The sequence below is a fragment of the Falco cherrug genome, chromosome 6 (genome assembly GCF_023634085.1).
Source record: "Falco cherrug isolate bFalChe1 chromosome 6, bFalChe1.pri, whole genome shotgun sequence".
Taxonomy (NCBI): Eukaryota; Metazoa; Chordata; class Aves; order Falconiformes; family Falconidae; genus Falco; species Falco cherrug.
The window spans coordinates 70,430,679-70,450,864 of NC_073702.1; the positions used below are offsets into that span (position 1 = coordinate 70,430,679).

The 20,186-nt window shown below is 38.1% G+C and overlaps 1 protein-coding gene across 1 annotated transcript in view; it reads left to right on the forward strand.

Moving 5' to 3' along the window:
* The window catches only part of SIM1 (SIM bHLH transcription factor 1), a 48,756-nt gene extending 33,060 nt beyond the window's left edge, over window positions 1-15,696 (forward strand). The window contains exons 9-11 of the mRNA XM_055714406.1: window positions 3,572-3,737; window positions 11,058-11,463; window positions 14,719-15,696. Coding sequence (XP_055570381.1) covers window positions 3,572-3,737; window positions 11,058-11,463; window positions 14,719-15,449 — 1,303 coding nt within the window. The 3' untranslated portion in view covers window positions 15,450-15,696. The remainder of the gene's footprint in view (window positions 1-3,571; window positions 3,738-11,057; window positions 11,464-14,718) is intronic.
* Window positions 15,697-20,186: the final 4,490 nt, after the last annotated feature.

Below are 20,186 nucleotides of genomic sequence, written 5' to 3' on the forward strand. Positions count from 1 at the left end.
ATTCTCATACTGGGGGGAGGGACAAGGCAGAGGAGAAATAATAGTTTTGGAAGCATACACTACCAAAAGTATCTGCATCCAGGTTTTCTGAGGAGTCAAAGAGGACCTAGAATTTCCATCCAACTGTGGAAAGAATGGCTGTTTCCCATCATGAAAAGGTGGAGGTCTTCAATATGTATCCCTTTGCAAAGAAGCATCACTTTGGTCTTGTCTGGATTCAGTTTATTCCATCTGTTCTTCATTTAAGAGCTAATTTCCTGTAGTTATTCTGATGTTTTATAGTGATGATAGTTGCATCAGAAAATGAGATAAATAGTAGATTGTCAGCAACATACTGTTAGCAATTGAACATATGCCGTATCACTCTCTCTCTCAGCAGTCTCATGTAGATAGATGTAGACTGTATGGATCCCTGTGGGATCCTGAAGGTGAGGACCTTGGAGGAAGAGGCTCATATCCACCACCTTTTTTTAAATTGCATGTAGAACACAAGATGCAGTACTACTGCGTTGCTGGGATTGTTTAATAGAGGATTCAGGTGCCTGAGAACAGGAATCTGGAGATTACAGTTCCACAGGTGGTGGAAGTTTTATAAATTCCTCTAGGAAGTTGTCAGAATTTTCATCTGTAGTTTGTGTACCACTAGGAGCCCTGGTTCCTCTAGTCCTTTGCCTCATAGTGGATATGGATATACTCAAACATTTTCATTTCTTGATGGAACATCGTCTGCAACTGACGTTGAGACCACAGGACCCTTCCCTCATGTTTTCTTTGCATTTTTTTTAATCTGGTATTTATCTTGGCCTGTTACTATTGGTGTTCTGGTGTCTATCTTGGCTCTTCTGAAGGGTAGCTGTGCTAGGATAGGGTTGAGATGGTGATGCAAAAAAGTCCAGGTGTTTCATCTGCAAGGAGAGTACAGATGTGTTCTTTTTCTAAGGGGAAACTTTGCATTTCACAGCAAGAACTTCAGATAGTTTTCTTCTATCTTTTGTTTAATGATGTTGCCATCTAAGCAACTGGCTGCAGATGCCACCTTGTGGTGTTTATTCTTATATGTGGTCTGGGAGGGTGACTCCTCACTGTAATGATACCAAGGACTTAGAAAAGTAACAGATAATGGCATGCAAGGTTTTGGGCAGCCTCGTTTGCCTGTTTTTTTTTAGATTTCTGTGACCTAGAAGCATTTTATGGCGCAGTCTCTGTGATTTGAATGCTTGGCCCTTACACAGATTGTAACGGCAGCCAAGTAGTGTTAGAGTGGCAGTCTGTGGTCTGAATGCTGGGGTGGTGTTTCGTCCAATTTTTTAAAACTCTTCCACTGACATGAGAAAGCAGCACACTGTTACAGGGTTGCATACACCAGGGATGGAGGGGTACTGGCAGGAGTGCAGAGCTTCAGGTTCTCCAGCAAACAGGGAGGCAAAAGGGTTGGAAGGTTAAAAAATGAAATAACCTTCTTATATCCCTAAGGCTGTATATAATTTACCTACTTAGTTTTGATTAATTTTCATTTCTGGAGGCAATACTTGCTGCATTGGACACTGAGACCACAGGAGGCTTCCTTTTCTTACAATCAAATAGTCAGGGGGAATGTGTGTATCAGGATGAGACTGATAGTTTTTTCAGGATTATTGATAATATGTCATGCTACTGTAGTAGTAAAGTATGAAGATTAATTGGCATCCTTTGTTTCTGACATTTTGTACAACATAAAGATAATTTGGTAGGACTCAGTTATGGAGACAGATGTTTTGCATGTCGAGTCAAGGTGTCTGGATAGAAATTCTGGAGGCTAACCACGGGAAAAAATGACGGTTTCTAAACATGTGGATGAGCTTTACCTGTCAAATAGGCCAAAGCAAATCCCTATATTCAGGTACTTTCATTGCAGGCAGGATGTTTGAAATGCAAATATTCTAGCAGAAGCCTATATCTACTAAAGCCAAAGTTTGAAGAAATGGCCTCATTAAGAAGTAATTTTTTTATTAGAAATCATTGATTATACTTGGCTAATCTCTGTCTTCTATGGACTGGAAACAGTGTAGTCAACACAGTTCTAATGTCAGTGATGAATTTTCATGTGTTTATATATAACACATGGATACATACACATTGCCTGCATTGCCAAAAAACCTAAACCTCTTCAACCAACAAGTTTGTTGTTTATCAAGTGCAAAAACATTTTAGTGTAGGACTGGTATGAATAGATCTGTCTGTTGTGCAGGTTTATCTGTGGCTTTTCAAAGATTCATCCTATTTCATTTATTTCAGTGATTTATTAAGTTTGTCCTTCTGTCCCTGACTTTTATATGAAAGCATTCCAGTGTACTAAGCTGTGCTATGCTCAGGTTGTGGTGCAGTTCCTTTCTAAAAATGTTAAGACTCTCATGGCTTACATTGATATATGTGTAATTATAAAGCAAGATATTTTTGCTAAAGCTGGACTTAATATAATTCATTAAGGATGAGTTAGGTTTAGATGGGGTAATGTGTGAATGAATATGCCTCCTTGACTGCATAAGAGAAGCGTTATTTTTCCCTTGCTCTCTTACTTTTCTGCTGATTAACACAAAGGAAGAGAAAAGCTATGAATCCTTCCTCTTTTCCTCCAGGTAGGTAGGTCAGGAAGAAACTCTTGCTTTGCTGTCTTTTAATAAATCATTGTCAGAATAGGTTCCGTATGACTACATGAAAGCTGGAGAGCTCATTTCTTACTCCCCCGGGTATCAGCAGACATGCACATGTGTGCAGAGGGGTGCAGTCCAATGCATATGCCCTCGTTATGCGCAGTAAGACATTGTGAATAATGCCAGTTTTCCTTACTTTTATGTATTCATTAGAAAGTTTGAAGAAACTAACACTGAACATCACAAACTGCCATTGCATCTAGCTCCCCACAGAAAACCTCTAGTATTTGGTGAGTGGGGGACAGACCATTTAAATCAGAAGATATGTATTTATTTAGCTGTTTTCTCTGACTGGTAAACTTAAAAGAGAGGAATAAACACTCACAAGACTCATAGAAGAGGAATCATTCAAAAATTTGCACCAGTTGCCTGAAATTTTGTGAACAATGAAAAATAACTTCAAAATAAGTGTTTTCCATAAAAAAAAAAAAATTGTTAAATTTATTTAGTCATCTATGTAGGCTGCTATGTGCACCCCCACACATGCATGAACACACATACACATGTGGTAAGTTTGTAGTTGTACAGTTAAAAGAGTTTTGAGGAAAATGTATCCTATTTACTGCTTAGCTATATGACCAATGCAGAACTGTAATATAAATCTCAGAAATTTCAATCCCATTGTTTTTTATTACTGAAGAAAGTAGATCAGCATGATAACAGTTGGATGCAAAAAGCAATCATATTTTCAGTATAAAAATAGTGCGATTGTTTAGTAAGCTATACTACTTAAATGTATTAGGGGGATATAGTGGCTTGCCCTGGATGGTTTTATTTTTTCCTTAGAAATATGTTTTGTTTCCACCCCCTACTAAGAAGGAAGAAATGTTTCCCATTAAGATACGAAGTGAGTTTCTTTTTCACTTTTGCCTTTTATATAGGGATACTGAATATAAAGGACTACAGCTCTCCCTGGATCAGGTCACTGCTACCAAGCCGGCATTCTCTTACGCAAATACAACTCCGACCATAACGGATAATAGAAAGGGAAGCAAATCTCGCCTCTCGAGCACAAAGTCAAAATCAAGGACATCACCATACCCACAGGTAGCTGCCTTTAAAAACCAAAATAATATCTTTTTTAATATCTTGATTTTGACTGCTATTTTACCCAAGTAATTAGAATGGGCCAAAGAACATGTTACTGAAAGGGAATAAAGGATGACAGGTTAAAAGATCTGGAGGCAGGAATATATTTCTTTAAACTGTTTCTAAAAAGCTGGAAACATTTATGTTTCAGCATGCATAATAAATCATCATCAACAACAATAACAGTGCAGGGCTCAGAGTTAACGAGGAGCGGACAGAAAGAAAGTGAAAATGTTGGTTTTGAAATACTTGGTTCGAGAGAATTGTGAGTTTTGCCATTTGAGAAAGCTTGCTTTTTCTTACTCTTCGATAATTCCAGCATATCTAGAAAGCTGCCAGATGTTTGACAGCAGTTTAATACTGAAATCTTAGTCAGGAGGACTGAGTTTTAAGGAGGGAAAGCAACAAGCTAACGCTGAATGGGAACAAGAAAGCTTTTCTACGTACAAAGCTTTGAAAGGGAGAAAGCGCTAGGAGATGGCCACTGGCATCAGTGGACTGTAATTTCCCAGATTCCATTTTCAGGCCTAATGTGTAAGGAACATGTCCCTGCCTGGAGAACGGGCCAAATTTGATTAGATCTCTGGACTGGAGCCTACCTAATACATTAACACAACTGATTTCTGCAGAGAATGCCACAGCACTTGCATACTTACATTGTCAACCCTTTAGCTCAAATAAATCTGTTTGTCAAAATAACCATTATGTTTACTAAATAATGATGCAAGTCTTACTGCCCTTATGCCACCACACAGTGGATGTAAATATATGCCTTCATGATGTAACATTTAAAAGCTATGTATTTTTAAAGAGTTCAGGTCAATATTTAACTGATAAATGACCTTGATGACTACAGTTTCTCTGCAGGCACAATGTTTTCTAAATTGACCTCTAAGGCCGTACAATGTGAGCCCAAGTGTCTACATCACTTCTTTTTTTTCTTTCTTTTTCCCCTCAAAAGTACCGGGTGGTAAGAATTTCAGTTAAATGACATCTGCTTTTGGCACAGGGAATATTTAACCAAGTGCCTAGGTATGAAGTCAGATTCTTAATTTTATGAATCTAATTTTGCCAGAGGTTGTTTAATCATTTGTTCATATGCATTTCTGTAGGTTGTTAAAGGAGAGTCTTTCTCTTGAATGCGTTACACCAGACAATTGTAATAAAAATGCTTTAAAGAATTGGGAAACTTCCCTACAATTAATTCTAAATTAGATTTTTAAGATAACTATCTTTGATTTGCTGAAATTACCCTTCATCTCCCCTTACACAGTCCTTTCAGAAGTCCTCACTTGCTAGCAGGATGATCCCAGCTGAAGACCTGTTATCCTCCCACATCAATCTGCTTTCTGAAAATGTGACTTTCATCGGTATCTCCTTATTCTCTCTGCCACCAGAAAAAACCCTGGACTAGCAGTGTCGAGACTGTTGGTTTACCAGGGATTGTTGTCTGACAGCTCAGGGTGTTTAGTCTCCAGTTTCATTTTGTATCCTCATTACCAGCTGCCTGGTAGCAAAGTCACAGATTTCATAATTCAAAAAGAACCAGCTGTACTAGTTGCCAATATCTTGAAAAATGGTCATACCATTCATTGCAGCACATCATCACAAGCAACACTGGCAGCTTGGCTTTGCATCCCTCTCGTCCTCCCCCACCACTGAACAAACTGTTGAAAGAGTAAGAGCTGCTGTGAAGAACATGCAGCAGGTGTCATGGCCTGTGTCCCTCAGTCCCCAGCCTACATAATTTGCCAGTCAGTTGCAGAGAAGCAGAGTGTGACTCAAAAGCCATGACTGAAAGATGAAGTCACAGATTTTGGTTTACACAGGAGCCTGGATTTTAGTGGACAAAGGAAGCAGGAAGTTTGTTGGTAAAATAATGGCAGTGGGCAATGTATTTCTTAAAGTTAAGGGCACCTAGGTAATTTTAAATGTACATACTTTCCTTTTTTTTTTAATTCCTCTTTTTTTCTTTCTTTTCACCTTACCACTTACTTTGCTTCAGTCTTGAAGAGAAAAGAGAGTCATATGCCTTACTGGGTGATGACCGAGAAGCCTCTCCATTTCCAGCTGTGTGCCCCTAGGATAGCTACATGAGATGTGAACTGTATGAAAACCAGGTTAATAAATTTCAGCTGAATGTTTACCACTAGAGCAAAATGCAGATGCTTTGGTCACCTAAGACAACGTTAATGTTTTTTTCCTCAAATCTTATGCAAAAGCAGACATGGTGCAATATGGCCCTTATAGGCACTTTAAGCAAAATTAGAGTTTATTAAATTGGAGGCATCAGTCAGCATATGATTAGCACTGACTGACATTAGTACAGTGGGCTACTGGGTTCTGTGAAACCAGCCCCAGACAGGGGAAAGGCCAGCAGAGAGGAGAGCAAACCAAAATTCACGACACAGCTGTAGGATTTGTCCAGACACTTTGAACAGGGCTTTTCTAGTCCTGTCCTACCAGGGAGGTGGACAGCCAAAAGAAGAGGTGAAGAAACAAGAAAGATGAAGGCTTGATAGGGTTTTGCAGAAAAAGGAAAATTGTGAGTTGGTTAAAAGATGTGTGTAGTCTTCCCCCATAATAATAATAATTGTGAGGGGCTCCCAAAATCTACCCCTGGACCTCATTTATTTTGTGTTCCCAAAAGCTAGCCCTGGACCTCATTTATTCTGTACAGAGGAAATAACAACAAGATTGGAAAAACATTTTAATTGTGATCATCTGAACAACCGCTTTGGAGTTTAATCTCCCATTAGTAATGATTGTTTAAAGAAAACATTTAAAATTGTCTGTTGTCTGCCTCTAATGGAAATGTTTATTGGTCAGATCTGGATAAATGTTTATTGATTCATATCTCATCTTATTTCTTGGGTAAATATTATATATATGTATATATATATATATATATAAAAGGAATGCACGTATACAAGTAAGGATGTACCCAAGAGCTCTTGGATGGAGGCTTTGGTGTGTGCTACACCATGCAGGAGTTTTTGGAAGTAAGAGCCTTCTCTAGTATGTGTCTATTAATGCACCTGATTTTGGAGGTAAATTGATTCTATAGCTCCTTTAAACAGATAATCTGGATTAATTCTGCTGTCCACTTCTATTTGATCATATCAGGCTGAATTCTAGTCAGCCTATTTTTTTTTTTTGTTTGTTTGGGTTTTTTTCCATTTCTGCCTGTAGACTAAAGCCTTGGCAACTCCCAGTGTATTCAAAAGCAAAGCAAACTTCTCTTTTTATAGTAAACATAACTCCTGATCTGGTGAAGAGTCACCAGCAGTGGGGGTTATTTTAATGGACATACTGTATTACTTTAATCTAAGCCTTTTCACCATCTGTTCTGCCTATAATAGTGAATGCAAAAAGAATGTATTTTACATTTCAGGATTACATTAGTAAAAAGTAAGATAAAAGTGATTTAAAAGCATGCATATGTTCGTAGTACAATGCAGCCAGCATCTGTGATTTTTTTTCTCATGGTTAAGACACAAATCAAGAGGAAAGCTGTTAATGCTGATGCAGTGAAAGTTTTTCATGGAAAAGAGAACTCTGAGAGGGTTTCACTATATATTTAATGTTTATAATGATAAAAACCTGAGTAGGTTGCCAGAAAATTAAATATCTATAACATCTATTGTTTGAACATCTGGCACAGTGTGTGGAGCAGGCTGATGTTGCTGCTTATGACAGGACATGGGCTCAGGCCAGTGAGACACCTGTAGGAATGGAAGGAAGGTCAGGCAAAATAAAATCACCAGAGAAATATTAAATTGTCTACTGGCCTAATACAATTCTATGGACTCCTGTAAAGCAAGCTTTTCTTTGACATTGAGTTTATATTTTCTTATTTCCTTGCCCCTTTGGCCATCACAAAGTTTTTCTTGGGGTGAAAATAGTGTCAGTGGTGGCCTATAGCCCCTTTCTACACCAGTCCTAATCCTGCTGGTGTGCTCTTACTGCGATGGTACGCTGGATTAGCACTCTGGAAGGCATTTCTAGTATCTGGAGATGGCAACTCCATTTCCAGGAACCAGCTGGAGGATCATTTAATTTATTTATCATTGTTGTTTATGCCAGAAGACAATTCAGAAATCACAAAGGGATTTCAGATGTTGCCTATCTGAAGTTCTTTATCATGTTTAACTTCTGTCTGCTGGTCAAACTTTGTCAAAAACCCCAAAATAATAAAATCTGACTGATAGGAGTCAGAAGGCAAAAATTAGCAGAAAGGAAAATGTTTCTGGTGAGGCAGGACCAGGACTGAAAAAGCTATATATTTTCAGTAATTTTATTTGGCCATCATTTTCGTTAAATCTGATTCCATTTTCTATGGTCTTTCTTCACTTGACATATGGGAGTGTAATTCTGACTTGAGAGATAGTGTTTCCGCTCTCATTTCAGTAAGGCAGTATCTCTGATCATCCTTTCATTGCTCCGCCTGTCAACATGTCACACATACCCATATTTGGAGTCTCCACCTGTCAACATCAGATTCCCAGAAGAGGCAATGGTAGGGCCGCAGTGGTAGAGGCAGCTTTGTGATGCCAAATAGAGATGTGATTAGCTTTGGAGGGAATTAGACATATTTTTGGCCTATGTCTGCTTATGTTGTACCTTAAGGGTGAGCAGTCATATCAAACCTTGGTAGACAATGTGTGCCACAAATAATTCACTGTGCTAATGTAATTCCGTCCATGGCCTAGCAGCTGCTATGGGTCAGATCTCAAATAATCATCATTTACATCAAGTACAAAGAATATGCATGAAGTATTGTTGCTCTTGACTACATGGTTACTTGACATTACATGGTGCATTTCTCATATACTGAACATGTGTACTTTGAAAATATTTCCCTTTCTTTTAAAGAAGTGCATGAATGCTGTGCAATTGAATCCTTTGTGGTTAGGTTAAAAGTAAAAAAAAATTGAGCAAGTTTTCAGTTAAATGGAGAAATTCCTTTCAAGAGAAGCTGTATTGACCCTGAGGTGTCTTTAGAAACAGAAAACTAATAAGAGAATATCTATTAAAGCTAAGTGAAATTAAGGATTTTTAGTTTGAAAGAATCTCTGATGTTTCTTATAATCATAAACTGTACATAAAAAAAGGAATATCATTATAATATTATTGGAAATTGATTTTCCTTGTCTTCCTCATGAAAGAAAAATGTGCTATGAGTTTTGTTTTTAATAAGAAAATAAATTAACTTAAAACTTTTTTCTACTTACATATAGGCTGATAATATCTTATATTTCAGCTTTTTAAATTTAAAAAAACCAGTTTGTAGAAGTCAAATAAAAAAAGTGCTAAAAATAAATTAAGAACAGGTACAAAAATATTTTTCCTTTTGTGAATTTCCATTTTAACTAAAATGTAATAGTCAAAATCTTGTTAATAATTTCTATTTTTTTATTGGAAACTTAATTTGATTTGTATGCTTTTGTTAAAAAGTTTACAGTAACTCAATTTGTATTTATAGAGATATCTTTGTGACAAAGCAGTTTGAAGACATCAGATCTGAAAGGGTAATGGAAGAGTTAGACATTCCAGTTGGTCACATAACACCGTGATGGCTGAATAAAGTTCCTAGTTAATGTGTGTTGAGCTACTGGCATTTAAAAGAACTCTTTTTTGCCTCTGAAACTATCTTACCTCCATGCAAAATCAGTTTATCCTTTCATCTCTAAAACTGTGCAATGAGTATGGTAGTACTAACTTGCTGACCTCCTCCATATTCACTGGCAGGCTTTTTGCCTACAGGTATTTCTCTGACAACTAATAACAAAATATAACCAAGCTCCCCAAAGCCATGACCCTTTCTTTCTTTCCTTTAAATAGCCTACCATGTTAACAAACAGTATTCACAAATATAAACTGGAATACTGAAGAAATACTCAATTAAATGCCAAAACCACTACTGGTGTTGCACAGATGGTTTAAGTTTCTGTAAGTCAAACATCTGGTCAGTACTTTCGATTGGTAAGTGCATAAAACCTTGATCCTGGCTGATAATGAGGAGTTTCATAGCAACTCAATCTAATGAAAAGGAAGGTAGGCTTATGTTTTCATGAGAGGCCTAATGCCTATTCAAAGAAAACGCATAGTGGGCATCTGGAAGGTGAGTGATGGAATGGGAGAATTCCAAGGTTTCATGTTGTAATACATTGATTTGTGACATGAGTGTGCAGTAGTGAAGAGGCGAGCATGTACAGCTTTGGTCTCATCCCAATCTGTAATCATGGGTGAAATTGATTTAAAGATGTTCCATGAAGTTTGACAGTTCCAATAAATAAAAAGATTTAAAAATGAGATAGCTAAATCCTAGGAGGTTTAATAAGCATTCTTTATCTTTTTTTTTCTCTCCTTTCCCAAAAAGTATCTAAAAATTTGAAACATTCATTATGAATATCTAGAAATCTGTGACATTTAACTTAACCCTTACTTCTCTCTAAACAAATGCTCATGCTCTGCTTTTCCAACTGCCTGCTACTTGCTTCTTCCGTGTTGGGAAAGCTTAAGTGAGGGTGCGGAATGCCAACTCTGCCTGCTTTGGCTAGCAGTCACCTTTTCTGGCAAATAGTTTCTAGATTTTCCTTGCTCTCATGTTGCAACAGAGCTGTGATTTTTACCTTCTTGCCAATCTGCCATCACTTCAGAGCTTTTTTCTGTAGGAGTGTTGGTAGTCCCAGGATCTACAGGAGGCTTTCTTTTCCTTACTAATAGGAGGAAAGAAGTACAAAGATACCACTTCAGGTAAGAAAAAAAACCCAACAACAAATGAAAGATGAGAAAAAGAGAGGGAACCCTTAGAAAAAGAATTTGAAATACATTCAGTTTCAATTTGACATGCGAGAATGCTCCAGAGCAGTCTTATTTCAGTCCCTTTTGAAAGTGTTTTGCTGAAGAGCATTTGAGCACCGTTGCTGAGCACAAGCACTAGCTTTCAAAGCAATAGGAAAAACCTGGACATATTAAAAAAATATTGAATTGTGACATTGATGTTGCTGAACTTAATATTACACATCATAAAGGAGATGGCTATTAAGGGTCGACATGGGATGTTTTAGGCTTTCATGAGGTCTGTGCTGTCATCTGTGAGCTCATTACCGAGTGTTGTACAGGAAAGGACTAGGAGCCCAATCAGAAGGTGCAGACATGTGGGCACGCTCGCAAAAAACACCCTATCACATACATGCTTTCTCTTTCCCGTGCCATTACTTGCAGATTTCACCCAGGCGTAGTAATTTCCCTGTTGCTTCTCCTGTTTTGCAGTATTCTGGGTTTCACACTGAGAGATCCGAGTCTGACCACGAGAGCCAGTGGGGTGGGAGCCCCCTGACTGATACAGCTTCTCCCCAGCTACTGGAGCCCACAGACAGACCGAGCTCCCAGCACCATGATGTCTCCTGTGCCTACAGACAGTACTCAGACCGCAGTGCGCTCTGCTACGGTTTTGCACTCGACCACTCCAGGCTGACTGATGACAGACATTTCCATACTCAGGCCTGTGAAGGCGGCAGATGTGAAGCTGGCCGGTATTTCCTCGGCACACCGCAGCCGGGAAGGGAGAGCTGGTGGGGTTCTCGTTCAGCATTGCCTCTGACTAAGTCATCCCCAGAGAGCAGAGAAGCATATGAGAACAGTATGCCCCACATAACGTCAGTGCACAGGATTCATGGTAAGAGAAAACAAGGCACCATCTCCGACAGAGCAACGCAACACAAACATGCAGCTGTTCATGTGAGAGGCAGAAATTGAGAGAGGCTTTTGATATATGTCTTGGTCTCAGAGATCGCATCTATGGAGATGAGGAATGCTTAAAATTCAAGTTGAGTTTGATGGTCTGGCTTATATGCAGCAAAATATAATTTTGTTATATATTTTTTTAATCTGTGAAATTAAAGTGGAAATATCCGACTGGTGAGGTTTTAAGGGTAATCTTAAAAATACAAACAAAATGATACACTTGATAGAAATGTGCTATTTATTTGACTGAAGATCAAACTGATTTGGGTGGAATATCTTTAGCAAAAAATTAGAGCTCCATCCAAGCTAGATATTAAAAAATCTTTAAAGTCTTTGGAGAAATTGTTCTCCAAATTACTTTTTTCTTCATTAATATCCAACTGGATATTACTAGATTCTGAAAAATTTGCTGTTTATTTTTATTTAAAATTGGCAATTCAAATTAACATTTGCTTTTGGTTTCAGACATTTACCCCCACCAATAATTTTTAGCTAATTGGAGTTTCTTCACCCTTTTAGCACCAAGTCTGAAGCCTTGCTTGGTGTCTGGCAGGTTGCAAACTCCATGCAGTAGCACATCATCAGAGGCTGAAGCTAATAAAAAAATCACGGTGAAAGACTGATCTTGGGTTTGGAAAAATCTGAAGCTCCTCGGGTTTAAAGGGTAGGCTGAGAGATGAAGGACTGCAGCTGACCCAGAAGGCAGAGTTTAAGGTTGTAAGGATAGTGAATTTAATTTTTTTTATTGAAAATTGTTTTTTTATATTTATATATATATAATAAATTTAAATTAAAAAAATGCTTTTCTACTAAAATAATCTTTTAAAATATAGGTTGTATCTAAAGAACTCATAAAAGCTAATTACATTAATACCACTCCAGTGACTTGCAGAATGAGAATTTGGAAATAAAAAAGAACTGCACTATTTCACTCTAATCCGAGGAAAATTCTATTGAGATTAGAAATATGATTAAATAGCAAGTTCTAAGAAATACAATCAGTGGAAAAATGAGGAAACAAAGGGAGCCCTAAATTTTGAAGAGGACAGTTCTCCATTTTCCCTGTGAGAACACACCTCCTTCCTTGTGTCTCTTTTGTACGTCTGTCATGCTTGTTTCTCTAGCTTTCTTTTCTCCAAAAAAAGAAGAGAATTGAACAAAGTATGATGATTTTGCTGGGAAATTTCATGCATGGTAATTCTTGCTGAGCACAGAAAGATAGTAATGTAGGAATACCATACGGAGGTACAAATACAAAAGTGTTAAATATTTATTCCACACCTTTATCAAGGCTAATCAATGCAAATGGTTAATATAATTTGATTTTAGTTTGTTCCTTGGTGGTGTTGTAATTCCATGTGCTGCAGTTATTTTCTTTGTTGTATCAAGTCTTATGTATTTCAATAGGCCTTCAGTCTGCATGTAGCTTTGAGGGTAAAACCTCACACGTTGGCCTTAGTTGAGGAGAGAAACATCTCATCTTCCTTTGCAAATGTGACATTTTCATTTAGATTTAGGCAGTTTCAAACCTTGGCCTTTCACAAATGAAAATCCTTTTGACAATACTATGTGAATGTTGCTGTCAGAGCAGTTTCTTTGGGCAGAAAATATTTGCTTCCTTTTCTGTTCTTTTAATGTATCTTCTGGTAGTCCGGGCTCGGAGTCACCTTACGATAATGAGAATTAGCTGACCAGTACGACAGGTCCTGGAAATTACACATGAATCCATGCATTTCTGGTCATGCTCAGGAAGTTTGGAACACTGCAGATATGGTCTGTGCAGTGAGACAAGCTGAGCATATGGTTTAGTGCTGCGGCCAACCAGCTCCACAGTGTGTCATGGTGTGCTGGACCTATTGTGTGCGTGGATGGCTGGAGCTCCCTTCCAGCTCCAGGCCCTGGTGTTTTGGGTCCAGATCTTACAAAGGTGTGAAGGATAAATTTATGCTCATGAGTATTGAACAGTGTAGTACTTCCACCAACAAATGGCAGGATATGTTTATGATAAAAGCCCATCACTGATTTTTGCCATGAACTCTGCCACACAGTGGTAGCTGGGCAGATCTGTATGCCTTGATCAAACGCAGAGCAGGGAAAACCGTGCTAGTCTGAAAATGGGTTTCCTTTGAGGAGTCCGGTCAACCAACCCAATGGGCCTCATCTCCAAAGAGGACTTTGCATGTGCTGAGGCAAAGGCATCGTTAAGTAATTTTTGTAAGTCCAACGCATGCCCTCCTGCAGGTATGTATCTCAGCAAATCCTTTATCAAGCACTTTATTATCGTGTGGCCTTAGTTGGTTGTTCAGGTTTAGGGTTCACTCGCTTTCTTCCTAGTGAGGTTTGACAGGTCTGATTCTGTGCTTTCAGATATATGCAAGCTGAACACCTTCTCTGATATGTCTGTGGGCCTTATTTTTTAACGAGAGGTTCAAATACAGTTATATTTTCCCATTCTAAAAGTTTTATATGGCAAATATTTATGTGTTGGGATATGACATCGCATTTGTACAGTAACCCTGTTTAATAGCTATGGGTTCTTATGCTTCTAAAGATCTACTTCCTTACCTGTGTTTATTTATTGTTGTGTAACCTGCATAAAGTCACTATAGAGCCACAAGCTATTCCACAATGCTGTCTTTATGTTTTAGCTCCTGGAAAGGCCTCAGAAGATACGTTGGAATGATGTACATTTGTAATTCCTTGAGATTTTTGTTTTCATCATGGTACCAATTCACTCAGACTTTGTTGACACAAAGAGGTAGTGAGGGGTCAGGGCCTGAAGGTCAGTGCTGAGGGCACTTTGACATGCCCTATAGTGCCCTGCCTAGCCTCTAGCTGCTCCAGAAGACATAGAGTTCCTGTAGAGCTGGTGCCATACCTGCTGGGCCCGTGCAGAAGCTTGGTTACCCTAGAGCATCTCAGGTGGCACTGGATTTCTGTGTTGAGGTGCTTAGACCTCTGCTTCGTATATTTTCAGCTAGGTCACTTGTTCCATGTGCAGACATTGGAAACTAGAGGTTGTCACTGAAAAGCAAGGGGTCTACCACAGTCATTTTTGGTGACTTTGTTATGAGTCACTTGCCTCTGTCTTGGTTTTCTGTCTGTAAAATAAGATTCAGGGTACTTGTTCTTTAAGATTGCTTGTCTCCTTCAATCTCAATGCTTGTCTCCTTTCTATCTTTCCTAGGGAGAGGACACTGGGATGAGGACAGTGTTGTTAGCTCACCTGATCCTGGCTCTGCCAGTGAATCAGGTGACCGATACCGTGCTGAGCAATATCAAAGCAGTCCACACGAACCTAGCAAAATTGAAACTCTTATAAGAGCCACCCAGCAAATGATTAAAGAGGAAGAAAACAGACTACAACTGCGGAAAACGACTCCTGATCCACTGATCTCCATTAATGGCACAGGGAAGAAGCATGCTATCTGTTTTGCAAATTACCCTCAGCAGCAGTTGGCAGGGGATGTCTGCCGCGTCCCGATGGTTGCCAACACTCCTCCCTGTGAACACATCCAGCAACGAGATGGAAAGATCATGAGCCCACATGAAAATGACTATGACAACAGCCCCACAACATTGTCTAGGATAAGCAGCCCTAATTCTGACAGAATATCAAAATCTAGTTTGGTACTAGCAAAAGACTACCTGCATTCAGATGTGTCTCCTCATCAAACCCCAGGGGATCACCCAGCAGCCTCTCCAAATTATTACAGCTCCCACAGGCAGTACTTTGATAAGCATTCTTACACATTAACTGGATATGCCCTGGAGCATCTATATGACACTGAAACCATTAGAAACTATTCACTAGGCTGTAATGGATCACACTTTGATGTGACTTCTCACTTAAGGATGCAGCAAGATCCAGCACAAGGACACAAGGGAACATCTGTTATAATAACCAATGGAAGCTGACACTTTTTTTCTAAAAACTTCTGTGCTTTAAAAAGTAACCTTTGAGATCTAATTGGAAGATATTATATGTTTTCATGCCCTTGTCGTTACCAGCATTTGATATAACACAGTGCACTACAAAGAATAATCTAAGGTTTGAGGGGCTAAATTAGTTAACACACATTACTTTTTAAAAATAAAAATGCATTGGCATGCAGGTTAGAGTGAGTGGAGCTAAACTCAACGTTGGTGCCATGCAAGATGAGAAGGATGGAAAAGGTCTAGGCAGGGAGTGCTTGGGGCAGATAGCAGAGCAATTTGTGTGCATTGTGTAAGAGCTGGCTGTTTGGAAACACTGCCAAGGGCAGCCCTTCTGAACTGCATGTGCACCACAGGTCCCAGCCAACAAAACTGCTATGCACTCTTTTTATGCGGAAAGTTGGAATGTGTTCCTTTGAAATACACAACAAAAAGTGTACTTCTGGTGATCTGTTTATTCCCTAATGGCCAAGTATGTTATGCTGCTCCATGGTATAAAGCATCCATGGCTAACCAATACAAAAATCAAAAAGGGGAGAAAGAAGAGAGAACTCAAATTGTTATTTCCTTGTGTACTCACATGCATAGTTATTTACACATGCTTGATTTGAAAGGAGTCAAATGAGCAGTATCCTTATGATTAGTACAATCAAGTATTTACTTCTACTGTATTTAAAAGAAAGAGGGCCTTTCTCAGTGTACTTTTGAGAAACACATAGGGCTTGGTTGTCTTGATGTAGAGATGGGAGATTGTCCTCATATTTTTGCAAGGTTGCACAAGGTGGGTAGTGGAGTGAAATGAAAGAAAATTGTCAGGAGAAATGGGGAGAATAGGCTGGAATCAGGAGTGGTCCAAGATAAACACATTTAACCCTATAGCTATGTATGCCATTTAGTAATATTATAAAAACAGGAAAAGTGGTTCTAAGTGGCTGAATAATGAAGTATTAATTTGAAACACAGAAGGAACTCAGTAGAATCTAGAAATTTTGCTGTAAAATGCAAATGCAATTGCATAAGTGTGAAAATATGAGAGATGAGAATAGACAGAAACTGTATGGTGGTTTGTCCTACTTCTGATAAAGTTTTGGAGTAAATTAAGAAAGTATAGAAATTTGTAACTGCTCTGTCGGACATACAGTGAAGTAATAGGTATAACTTTGAAAAAGAGATAGGCATTCTTTTCTTACTTGCAGCAGAAAATTTAATGAATATCAAAACATATTACGGGTATCAAAATTGGTCATATGTTCATTAAAAAATACTGAGGAAAGTCAGGGTTCCAAGAAATTCAGTTGTCTTAAGAATGCTGATGTTATCGGGGCCTGTCCTAGACTTATAGAAGACATCAAAAGAGGCAGAGAAACGTTTTGCAATTTTTAATAATCTCATGAACGAAGAGACACTAATTGTTTGGAAAAGAGTAAATAAAAAGCATATGCTAAAAAGAGTAAAATAGGGCATTTGTAGGCACAATTGGTAGACCTGTCCTTCTTTGTATGGCATTTATATGAAGTCTCAAAGTTGACTGCCATGGGAGCAGGACCACTGCTCCCTATTACACCAATGTGGAGTTAAGGGGACTTGTGGTTACTAAAATGAGATCAGCACTAAGTCTAGCTTCATTTGTAACATTAAGAAGCTCGACATATGGGACTGAGTCATCAATGGGACTAAATATAAACCAGCATGCTATGGGTGGGTTAAAAATATCTATTTTCAAATAAAACTAATCAGAAGCAAAAGCTAAATAATAACATTCTAAGCCACGTAAGTAGAGATGTACTTGAAAGCAGAGGAAATTACCTCTCTGAACTTGGAATATTGTGTATAGTCCTGATCACTCCAAGGCAGATTGTGAATGTTGAATTGAGTAGTACCTTACTCCATAAGCAATCTTTGTTGACTGCAGTGTGATCACTCCTGATGAAATGTACGTTGAACACAAGGAAGGGCAACACAGTCTGGTCTTTATTATCTAAACCTCATAATAGAAAAGGTGGAGCAGAGCTCAGCAAAAGATAAAGAGACTGAAAGATCTAATAAAAACTTTAAATAAACTGGGTCTGTCATCTTTGCAAGGGAAAAGAGAAAGGGAAAATGTCACTGGTGTGCACCAAGCTCTGCACGGAGGAGATATAAATAATGGTCTAAAACTATTTGAACTAGTGGCAGAAATGAGAGACAGGGCATTGAATGTTAGCCAAGGCAAAATGAGAACAAAATGATTTGGCAAGAAGTTTATTTGACTAACTGCCAAATGAACAATAAAGGTCATAAAGAGAAGCAGCTAGAGATTTTTGTTTGTTTGTTTGTTTTAAGATAAAAGCAAGACAAATAATTGAGGGGAAGTAAAACATTGACAACTGTTAACTCAGAGGAAGGAATGGACCAAAATGGACTTCTTTCAGCCCAACAATTGTATATATTCCTAAAGCATAGGAATGAAAAAGTATTTTTGATAAATCTAGTTCTGGATACATATTTATTTCACTTATTCCTATGAATAATATGAATAAACTTGTATTTGGAGTCTCATTGTACAGTATTAAAATACAATTTGCAAAGCGAATTAGAGTAGAGGTACATGGTATCATATTATCCCTACTAGTACATATAAAAATAAGTCTAAGTGTCAATATTATTTTGTATTACAGAAGAGTTTCCTAAACAGTTTGGATGAATGGGAATTTGTCAGCACTCAAGTTTCTTGGGATCACCAAGCACTCTTGTTATCAATCTTCTCATTAGAAGTTAATAGAGTTCTGCAGACCAGCTGCAGTTCCCTGGCTATCATCTAATGGCCACAAGCAGTCAGGAGACCACAGTTTGGGCACGGTTGTATTCGCATTCTGCACTTTCAAAAAAAACCCCAGGTACAATATAAGATGCTTATACTCTATATGATTTCACCTAGGAAAAAAAGCCAGTGTGCTATGCAATAAAAATTCCCCATTATTATCTATTGTGATAGTGAAATAAAACTTCCCAACCTGTAGTTATTGATCCTATTTTCAATAGTTCCAGTCCACAACAATGACAAATGTAAAAAAATGCACTGTAATGAATGGAATATATCAGTACAGCAGTCTGTACATGCAGCCACATTGTGCTACAAGCAAAGGCTGATGCTCGCTCTTCTCATGGGATTCCAGCAACTGGCACTCCTTAGCACTTCAGTACAACCTGCTAGAGATAGATGCCTTTTGTCAGCTAATTTGCCATCTTGCTTCTTTAGATAGCCAGGAATTTCTTCTCAATTGACAGAAATCATTAAATGTAGACTTAGACTCCGCATGCTACATGAAAGTAAGTTTGCAATCTTAATTCTAGCATATAATATCACTGCAGCTCATATTACATGTACTTTTCAATATGGTATAAAGCTTATTTTTTCTAGTATATATTTATTTAATTCAACTTTTCATTTAGTATCCTTCAAGGATATCATCTTCTTTTTTTTGTTTCTTTGTTTTCTAAATCAGATAAGATGAGATATTTTGCAAAACTGAAAAATGCAAGGCATTTCTACCAAATATATTTCCAATGTATCACATTAGCTAAAGGTTACCACTTCAAATGAGGTATGTAGGTTGTGTTTTGGAACAGAAACAATATAAACTGCTGTGTTGTATCATTTCTCTGAAATAATACTGTTTTGCTATTAACACCAAATTAATATTTTGTAGCTACTCCAAATACAGAGTGACCACAGGTCCTTCAAACCATTTCTTACTGATATCAGTGGATGGTGTGTTATGATTTTTATGCATTATGATTTTGATATATGTCTTATTTAAAGAAGCAAAAAACCCCTCTATACAAAATCGCAGCCCAGGGGCATGGAGTTTGTAATTTTGGACAAATTTGCAAAGCAATTGTTAAAATAGAAGAACCTTACTCAGCAATTTGTCCCATTGACTCAAATGGGAATATTTGTGGAGTAAGCTACTACTTAATATATGTAAGGGCAAAAAAGCTGACTTCTTGTGAAGTGTCAATAGGTTTGGGGGTTGTAATTTATTTATTTTTTTTTAAATCTCAAGATGTGAGTATGGAAGCTATGGAAGGTAATAGCTGTAATGGCTGTGTTTCTGTAATAGAGGTTATTTATACGTGCTTTGAAAAAATGAGTGCATCTCCCTGCACTGAAGAGCCCCAGAAGTATTTCTTAAGCTTTGAATGGCTTTTGCTGATGTGTCCACAACACTGCCATAGGTTACACAGTGAAATTTTGCTCTTTTAAACTCTTTTAATCACTCTAATCTGAATCTTGTTTTTATCTCTGGATGTGCAGCATTTATTCATTAATGTCCCTAAGTATGTCAACCACCATATGTTCATTTATGTGAACATCCTGAGTGAGCTGGAAAAAATAAAAGGTCACATAGCATTTCTGGAAGAGGTGCAGCCACCCCAGAACATCAGACTGGCTACTCCAAAGGTCAGTTAACCTTTCAGTCAAGGAACAAAGCTATAGCACACACATTGGTTTCAGACGTTCTGCATACAAAGCTGTATATAATGGGGATTATAGCATACAGTTCCAGGATCAGACCTAGCTATGTCTATTTTAAGGTGGCTATAGTTAATGTCTGGTAGTAAATGGATTCAGGCTCTGGTCTCTCCATGATTTGCAAGTTTACTGAAAACACCTAAGGGTCTTAAGGCAATACAGGCTTTGTTATTAGGAACAATGGTGGATGAACATGCTTTCCT